Source organism: Doryrhamphus excisus, chromosome 18 (assembly GCF_030265055.1).
Source record: "Doryrhamphus excisus isolate RoL2022-K1 chromosome 18, RoL_Dexc_1.0, whole genome shotgun sequence".
Lineage (NCBI taxonomy): Eukaryota > Metazoa > Chordata > Actinopteri > Syngnathiformes > Syngnathidae > Doryrhamphus > Doryrhamphus excisus.
The window spans coordinates 1,438,605-1,448,438 of NC_080483.1; the positions used below are offsets into that span (position 1 = coordinate 1,438,605).

At 34.6% G+C, this 9,834-nt stretch overlaps 1 protein-coding gene across 6 annotated transcripts in view; it reads right to left on the bottom strand.

Moving 5' to 3' along the window:
* Positions 1–9,834, bottom strand: part of pbrm1 (polybromo 1) — a 37,340-nt gene that overhangs the window by 21,956 nt on the left and 5,550 nt on the right. For 2 of the 6 annotated variants that reach the window (XM_058054260.1, XM_058054259.1), the window contains exons 1-11: positions 7,972–9,123; positions 7,643–7,792; positions 7,463–7,560; positions 5,628–5,775; positions 5,341–5,490; positions 3,555–3,671; positions 3,392–3,460; positions 744–842; positions 591–676; positions 425–510; positions 135–351 (exon numbers count right to left, since the gene is read on the bottom strand). In XM_058054260.1, the coding sequence (XP_057910243.1) occupies positions 135–351; positions 425–510; positions 591–676; positions 744–842; positions 3,392–3,460; positions 3,555–3,671; positions 5,341–5,490; positions 5,628–5,775; positions 7,463–7,560; positions 7,643–7,792; positions 7,972–8,049 (1,298 nt within the window). In that variant the 5' untranslated portion in view covers positions 8,050–9,123. Of the gene's footprint in view, positions 1–134; positions 352–424; positions 511–590; positions 677–743; positions 843–3,391; positions 3,461–3,554; positions 3,672–5,340; positions 5,491–5,627; positions 5,776–7,462; positions 7,561–7,642; positions 7,793–7,971; positions 9,124–9,163; positions 9,819–9,834 lie in introns of those variants that run through there. The other 4 variants (XM_058054257.1, XM_058054256.1, XM_058054258.1 and 1 more) reach the window with 3 other exon arrangements.

The following is a 9,834-nucleotide window of genomic DNA, read 5'->3' on the forward strand; positions in this document are numbered from 1 at the left end:
TATGTACATGGGTCGGTGTGTATACAGTATATAACTTGTTAGCATATGTTTCCAATATTAAGTTCACATTCTAACAAATAGAGTCTAGGGCTAATATGAGCGTCTCCAATGTTGGTGGTCACATGTTTTCCTACTTGATCTGATGAAGGCACATGGGCTGAGGGATCTGATTGTAGTAGTCGGGGCAGTCCCTCCTGGGGGGCAGCTCCAGGAAAGGCTCGGCGATCAGGAGGCCCTGGCTGTTCCTGGCACCTCGCACGGCTTCATAGAGCTGGAAGATGGGGTTACTCATGTCCATGTTGGAGTTCAAGCTCTCCGCCTCGGACTCGTTCTCGTCGTAGTGAACAGACCCTGAGCGACACAGGGAGAGAGGAGCCGTGTTACTCGCATCGGAATAAAGTGTGTCTGTTTTGTCACAAGGTACCAGATAGTATTCCATCCTCGTCGCTTTCATACTGAAGAGCCATGCTGATGGCGGAGAGGCGCTCGCCCTGAGCACACCTTCGATTCCTGGAAGAAGAAGAAGAAGAAGAAGAAAATGATGACTTTCCAATACTAGCCAAAGCATCTCCTTGTTGTCCGTGTACTACCTGATGCGAATGCTGGACTTGATGGGTTCACCGTGCTCGAGGTCTGTCTTCTTTTGTGCAAAAACCCTTTTTATGGTGTTTGCATCCTGGAACACAAACGTTCTTGTGCGTAAATACGTCAGAAAATCAAAGTCCACTCTCAGATACACTCACCTTAAACACCTGCGATCCAGGCTCGTTGTACGTTTTGGCATTTTTCACCAGTAACTCTACGTCTTTAGCCATGGCGGTAACGCTCCTGTAGTGGCCCAACTGAAACCAAACACATGGATTCATCTTTAACCAAGGCGTTTGGGGGATTTTGCTATCACTTTCTCTTTACTGTGCATTCTAAAGATATAAAAACAGGTAAAAAGAGGCAGCTCATGCACGTCATGGGACACACCTATTCTGCCTACAAAGTCCGCTATTAACACCTGCAAAAATCTTCAACAAGATTTTATATCATAACATGTAATACTTAAAGTATTTTGCCCTATTTTGGTCATTTTAAGCATTATCAGAACTTCCTTCCTGTCTAGAAATACTGGGAGAATAAAGTCAAAATGTTACGAGAAAAAAGTAGCAGTTTTATCAGAATAAAGTTGAAATATTAAGGGGGACCTATTATGCTAATTTTTTGGTCCTTTGTATTGAGTTTGTATTGTATCTCCCATAGAGCAGCTACACACCATACCCAGCACACAAAGCTTTCTAGTTCTTCTGGAATCTGCACCTATTCAGCTGTATTTCTTTGGATTTTGTGGTTTCCGCAAAATTTTTTCCATGTGTTCCACCCGCGGCCCACCTCCAGGCACACTCTTGGCAAGTAGGGAATCAGGAACTCCAACCGCTTGTGCTTGATGTTTGCCTCGTTAACAAATGTAGCTATCCCTTTCGAGGCATTGCTAGCAAGTAAACAGCGGAGTAGCGCTTCGGGGAGGGCAGAGAGTTTTCATATAAGGAAGTCCGCCCCTTTGTGACATCACAAAAGAACAGTTTTACCACGCCTTTTGAAACAGAGCGTTTTGAGGCATCCCAACCTTCTTCCTGGGTTCCCTTCCAAATGCGCAAACCTCATTATCTGAAACTTTTACATTGTTTAACACCAGAATCCAACATTATAACTACATTTATAGGTCAGAAACGTGGGAAAAGCATCATAGGTCCCCTTTAAGACAATAAAGGCAGAATATTATGAGAAAAGAGGTGCAATTTTACAAGAATGAAGTGGAAATATTAGAACAATATAGTCATATTAGAAGAAAAATGTTGCAATTTTATGAGAATAAAGGTGAAATATTAGGAGAATCAAGTCAAAATATTATATATTAATAAATATTATTAAATATTATATATTATAATATTATATATAAGTCTCAATTCTACAAGAATAAAGTTAAAATATTAGGTAAGGAATAATGTCTTAATATTATGAAAAAATAATAACAAAAAATTGAAATATTACCAGAATAAAGTCATAATATTACAAGAAAAAGGTTGCAATTTTATTAGAATAAAGGTGAAATATTAGGAGAATCAAGTCAAAATATTATATATTATTAAATATTATTAAATATTAATAATTATTAAATATTATATTATAATATGATATATAAGTCTCAATTCTACAAAAATAAAGTTAAAATATTAGGTAAGGAATAATGTCTTAATATTATGAAAAAATAATAACAAAAGAATTGAAATATTACCAGAATAAAGTCATAATATTACAAGAAAAAGGTTGCAATTTTATTAGAATACAAATGAAATATTAGGAGAATCAAGTCAAAATATTATATATTATTAAATATTATATATTATTAAATATTAATACTTATAAAATATTATATATTATATTATAATATGATATATAAGTCTCAATTCTACAAGAATAAAGTTAAAATATTAGGTAAGGAATAATGTCTTAATATTATGAAAAAATAATAACAAAAAATTGAAATATTACCAGAATAAAGTCATAATATTACAAGGAAAAGGTTGCAATTTTATTAGAATAAAGGTGAAATATTAGGAGAATCAAGTCAAAATATTATATATTATTAAATATTATATATTATTAAATATTAATATTATTAAATATTATATATTATATTATAATATTATATATAAGTCTCAATTCTACAAGAATAAAGTTAAAATATTAGGTAAGGAATAATGTCTTAATATTATGAAAAAATAATAACAAAAAAATTTAAATATTACCAGAATAAAGTCATAATATTACAAAAAAAAGGTTGCAATTTTATGAGAATAAAGGTGAAATATTAGGAGAATCAAATCAGAATATTATATATTATTAAATATTATATATTATTAAATATTATATATTATATTATAATATTATATATAAGTCTCAATTCTACAACAATAAAGTTAAAATATTAGGTAAGGAATAATGTCTTAATATTATGAAAAAATAATAACAAAAAATTGAAATATTACCAGAATAAAGTCGTAATATTACAAGAAAAATGTTGCAATTTTATGAGAATAAAGGTGAAATATTAGGAGAATCAAGTCAAAATATTATATATTATTAAATATTATATAATATATTATAATATGATATATAAGTCTCAATTCTACAAGAATAAAGTTAAAATATTAGGTAAGGAATAATGTCTTAATATTATGAAAAAATAATAACAAAAAATTGAAATATTACCAGAATAAAGTCATAATATTACAAGAAAAAATTGCAATTTTGTGAGAATAAAGTTGAAATATTAGGCAAATCAGGAAGAACACTATATATCAATATATAGAGGCCAGCAAAAGGAAGGCCGGTAGTGAAATACCTGAATCTTTTGGGCAATGAGTTTGAGATCGATGGGTTCCTTGATGATTGCATAATAATCCGGATATTGCTAGAAGAAAAGAGGGAAAGTGCATCCTAAATATGACACCAAGGTCATTCATTCCGTCTTCCATAACAAGGTGAATCGTTTGTATCGTTTGTACCGCCTTCGAGGGCAGCCTCTGGAAGAGCTCGCTGACCAGGCGGCCCGAGGGCTCGGCATACGTCACCACGGCGTCAAGGAGCTGCTCCAGGACGTCCCTCAAGCAGGGCGGCGTGCTCTGTTAGTATGAAAGAAGTCACACATTCATCCAAGGGAGTACTGGAATTATAAAAATAGAATAATAATATTTTGTATAAGAAATTATATATATTCATGGGAAAATATTTGCAATACGCAGTAGGTGAAAAAATTTATTAGTATACTCTTGTCCCATTTTTGCCTTTTTTTGTTTTAACTTACTTCTTGAATAATTATGTAAATGTTCATCTCGTCATATATTGACTTTATTCCCATAATATCATGAAATAAAATGAATGAAAATGACTTATTATGACTTCATAATCAAATAAATAAGAATTAAAATGCTTTTAAAAATGAATCGAAATCAACTGTGTAAATATTAAAATAAAAATGACTGCAGTAAAAGTGTAAAAGAACACGACAAATAAAAAAATAAAATAAAATTGACTTAAATAACAATGTAAAAAAATTTAAGTTAAAAATCCCTAAAAAATAAATAAAAATGACTTAAAACTGAAAAAAAATCTTTCAATAAATAATAAAAAATAAACTGATCTCAACAAAAATGTAAATATTAAAATAAAATAAAAAGGTAAGTGTCAAGAAAAATACTAGAAATATATAAAATAATAATAACTAATGAAAATGTAAACAATTATAACAAATACAAAATTAAAATGACAAGTATAAAAATTAAACTTTAATTAAAAATTTAAAAATTAACATTCAAGTAAAAAAGTGTAAAAGAACACGACAAATAAAAAAAATAATAAAATTGACTTAAATAACAATGTAAAAAAAAAAAAAAGTTAAAAATCCCTAATAATAAATAAAAATGACTTAAAACTGAAAAAAAATCTTTCAATAAATAATAAAAAATAAACTGATCTCAACAAAAATGTAAATATTAAAATAAAATAAAAAAGTAAGTGTCAAGAAAAATACTAGAAATATATAAAATAATAACTAATGAAAATGTAAACAATTATAACAAATACAAAATTAAAATGACAAGTATAAAAATTAAACTTTAATTAAAAATTAAAAAACTAACATTCAAATAAAAAAGTGTAAAAGAACACGACAAATAAAAAAATAATAAAATTGACTTAAATAACAATGTAAAAGAAATTAAAGTTAAAAATCCCTAAAAATAAATCAAAATGACTTAAAACTGCAAAAAAAATTAAATAAATAATAAATAATCAAAAAATTAAACTGACCTCAACAAAAGTGTAAATGTTAAAATAAAATAAAAAAGTGTCAAGAAAAATACTAGAAATATATAAAAAAATAATAATAATAACTAATGAAAATGTAAACAATTATAACAAATACAAAATTAAAATGACAAGTACAAAAATTTAACTTTAAAAATTAAAAAAATAACATTCAAATAAAAAAAGTGTAAAAGAACGCCACAAATAAATAAACTAAAAATGATAAAAATGTACAAAATAATAAATGAAATAAAAGTGGGTCGTGATTTCATAACCCTGAATGAGATCGTATAAGAACCTTGATGTAAATGACATATTTTTCCTTTTTATATTCCATTTTCCCAATGTGCAGCGGGCCAATAATAAAAGAGCCGGGGGCTGCAAACAGCCCCGAGCCGCACTTTGGACACCCTGGCCTTACATCAAGACTTGCAGGAGTGTGTGCGACTCGCAGGCCCTGCTAATTGATGGCGACGGTGACGTCACCTCATCCTCCGTAGATCCGCCAGGGTTGTCTTGTGCATCGTAGCCATCTTCATCATCCTCGTCATCCTCCCCCGGCTGAACAAATTCATTCTTGGTCCGCTGGTAAAGGTCCCACAGCTTGCAGGCCGCCCGGAACTCAGGACTGTCTGACTGCACGCAAGAGAAAAGAAGATTTCACGCCACGTGTACAAAAGTATTGGGACGCCTGCTGTTACAGCGACACCGAGTGGAAGGGCTCACTGACGAGCCCGTACTTCCTCCAGAAGGTATTGAACACGAGCCGTCACCTTGTAGTACGTCCTGGCGTTGTTGAATAAGAGCTGAAAGTCGCTGGTGAGTTGCTCCACGTCGTCGTATTCCTCCATCTTTAATTTCTGCTGGATCTTCATCATGTCGATAGGCTGAGACACCACGTGGTAATAGTCTGGCTGGTTCCTGGAAGGGAAAAAAACTCACAATTTTAAGGGGATAATATTGAAATATTAGCGGAATAAAGTCATAACATTACAATTTTAAAAAGTCAAAATTTTGCAAGAATTAAGTTACAAAATTCCCAGAACAAAAGGTGAAATTTTATGAGAGTAAAGTTAGTTACTATTATGAAAGTAAAATCATAATGAGGAAAAAAAATTAGAATAAATTTTAAATATTTGGAGAATAAAATCATAATATTACAATAAAACAGTCAAAATTTTAAGAGAATAAATTAAAATATTTGAGGAATAAAGTCATAATATTATGTGAAAAAAGTCACCATTTTAATGAGAATAACAACAAAATATTAGGAGAACGATTCCATATTATTATGACGGGGGAAAAAAATCAAAATTTTAAGAAAATAACATTGAAATATTCAGGGAATAAAATTATATTATGACTAAAAAAAGTCTAATTTTTACTAGAATGAAGTTGAAATATTTGGACAATAAAGTCATAATATTATGAGAAAAAGTCACAATATGAAGCCATAATATTAGGAGTGAATAAAGTTGAAAACGTAGGAAAATAAAGTCACAATATGATGAGAAAAAAGTGGAAATTTTTACTGGACTAATGATGAAATATTAGGAGAATAAAGTCATAATATTATGAGACAAAAATGGCAATGTCACATGAATTAAGTCATAATATTACAAGAAAGTGTTTGTGTGCGTGCACAGGTAAAAATAAGTGAAAGTACTTCTGAGTGTGCGTTATGTAGTACCTGCGGTAGATACTCATATTGTTGTACTGTGTCTGAAACAGAGTTTAGACAACATACACCATCCTGTGCTGTTGTGAGGTGACAAAAGGTCACCTAATGGAAAATAGGCCATGACTAACAGGAATGACCTGTGTTCCACTCGGAAATATGCCATTACAGTAAACCTCGGATATATCGCACTCGGATATATCGGAAATTCGCTCACAACGGACAGATAAAAAAGAACCGATTTTTCTGTAATGCATTTCCAATAAAAATTCATTGCATATATCGGATTTTTTATAACGGATTTCGCCTATTTCGGACAAAATCTCCAGTCCCGTTCCAATGCATTTCCATGAAATTTCCCTGGCATATATCGGATGGCCGCATCGTGGCGCTCCGATTCGAATCCGAATGGTGACAGGCCGCTATACGACGTCATTTGCAGCGTTTGCAGCGTTGCCTGCGCGTCCAGGTACATTGGAAACATAGTCAAGGAAGTGCCTTTTTATAACGGATAAAATCCCATTTACGCATATACCGGATATAAATCCCATATATGCGTAAAACGGACATTTTCCGGGATACGCATATAACGGATTTCGCTTATATCGGACAAAACCAGTGGGAACAATTGAATCCGATATATCCGAGGTTTACTGTACTAACAGTTGAGGTGACTTTGGGAAATTTCCCACTCTACCACCAGAGTGGGAAATATTCCATTCCTATTCTACTCCACACACAGTTTGTAAAAATGTAGACCTGCCGTGAAAACAAATTTTGTCAGACAATAATTGTCCTCCAAATGATTGTATCCTTGAGCATGTTAAAGGATGTGCTCCTATGAAAGCAGCAGTAAAAACTAATTATTGTGTTTTATGTCGTATAAATATATAAATCCATCATGGAAGTGCATACGTAACTTGTGCTCACCTCCGTTTGGGGGCCCTGATGAAGAGCTCACACAGCATCCTCCCTTGGTCGTCCTTGTAGTCTCTGACTGTGTTGTACAGTTCGTGGCACACGGCGATCTGCAAGGCACAACGTGACGACTTTCGTGAATGTAGGCCCATTGTCGTGATGACGGGCACGTGACAAAAGGGCGACATTTACAGGGTCCACGGTCGGGATGTTTGAGGTCCTTCTCCTCTTTCTGCCGCTGGACGACACCAGCGATGAAGCCTGGCTGTCGTCAAAATCTCCTCCACTCACGCTGCTGGAGGGGGATGTCGCTCTTCTCCTTTTTAAGGCCATGATGCAGCCCTGAAAGCAACCCATGGCAAAGTCACTCATTTCATTGTACAGTATAGTCATAGACATTTTTTCAGAATTTAATAATCACCGTTTTGTGAGGAAAATTGTGTTGGAATACAATTGATATGTAGTATTGTTGTACCCGGGTGGCAGTAATGACACAAACACATTAGCTTACATGACATTACCTTAACGCTGCATGAAGTCATTGAGTCAGCTTTAGCATGTCTCGCATGACAGAGACAAAAAAAAAATTCTCCTCCCATTCCGTGTGGAAGTGGTCAGCTTTTGGCTTCTTAAGTTTAGAACTCATTTGAGGCTAACCCTATATGTACACGCATCTCGATACACGGGTTAAGATAAGATTAGATACGCTTAGATTTTTTTAAATTTCATGCTATAAAATGAAAAATGAAATTGTATAAAAGTATAAAAAATTCTTACAGTACTTTCAAACGTGTAAAAAGGCACATCATTTCATCGATGACGCATTTCTCGCTTGTCAAATCGAATGTGCAGTTGTATCGGTTTATCGTTCACAACCCTACTTGCTAACTTGCTAGCTGGCCGAGTCTCTGCAGCATAGGAGTTGCGCAATGTGTTGAAAACAATGAATAAGAGGAGTGTAAAGGTGATCATAGGGGTGTTATTTCTTGTCTACGGGGCTCTAATAATAATAATCATCAGTCATAATCAGGTCTTCTATGTTCTAATTACCAAAATATTCAATTTGATTACTAATCACGGAAATGAATCTATCGCGGCCCGGCTCGGACCCAATTAACTGCAATAACGAAGGACAGCTGTACATGAAATACTTCGTACAGGAAGCTGTCTCTGTGCCAGTACATTCATTGACAACAACAACAATCAACTACTATTCTGTGCGGGTAACTACCACTAAGCGCTAACACAAACACTTGCAACTGTTATTTATAAAGCACCCACAAGGCATGCTGGGTACCCCAGGATATAATATCGAATGCAGTTTGATGACAAAGTCCAGCCGTGTCCTGCAGAATTGAGACGCAGTGGAAAAACTACTAAAACTTGATGACGTTATAACGTATTACTGGTCAACAAATATGTTAGGATTGTAGTACAATGGCTGATGGGGCAAAAATGCTAAATAATGCAAAAACGGGACAATCCTACAAATGCCAAAACCACACACAAACCCTCAAAACAAACTGTATAAGATGTTCTCCCGAGCTCCGTGACAGCACAGGGGCTGCTCGAAGCAAGTGTCCGACTACAGTACACCTTGCCGGGCCACGGCAAGTGGCTCCCCAGGCTCTGTACTCCGGTTCTCTTGAGCTCCGTGGCAGCAGAATAAAATACTCCAGCCAAGCGTTGTACAACAACATGAAAAAAACGTACCTTTTTAGTTCCCCTCTTAAAATGTCAGCCAAGTTGCTTTCCGGACATCCCGCTTATGTCTGTAAAGAGGACCATCCTTCAAGTGTGGCTCCCCTGGCGGCCTGGATAACTTCCATTTTCTTCCAGCATTTCTCTTATGCTGTGGTTTCAGCATATCAGTGCTTGTGTGTTTGCCCCATAAGCTTATCAAAACAACAAACATTACTTCCTGTCACTTTTTATGCCTTGGACACATTAGGGTTAAAAATAAAGAACTATGATGAATTAGCCTGTTATGCAAACACACATATGTACCATAAAGGGGAAGCTCTCGAACAGTTTTCACGAGTGGAATAAATACGACGACTAAAAGAAGCCTCAAACACACAGCGACTGCGGAGCGTTCACCCCGGCCTAGTGTGCTGTACCGCGGCTGTCCGCACACCTGATTGCTCGCTCTAGCCTGCGCGCTGCTCGGCTCCCCCGGAACGCGATGACAGCTAACGTTCGCGCACAGAACGAGTCAGAAACATCTAAAAACCACCAAAGGCGAGACAAAGGCGCCACTGTGGTAGTTGACGTCACACACAGCCACCGTGAACTGCATCGACAATATCTTTTCTTTTTGGTGGTGGTGTTGTTGTTGTTGTTGTTGAGCAACATGCTTCAGTTTGACTAGTTGATATGTTTAC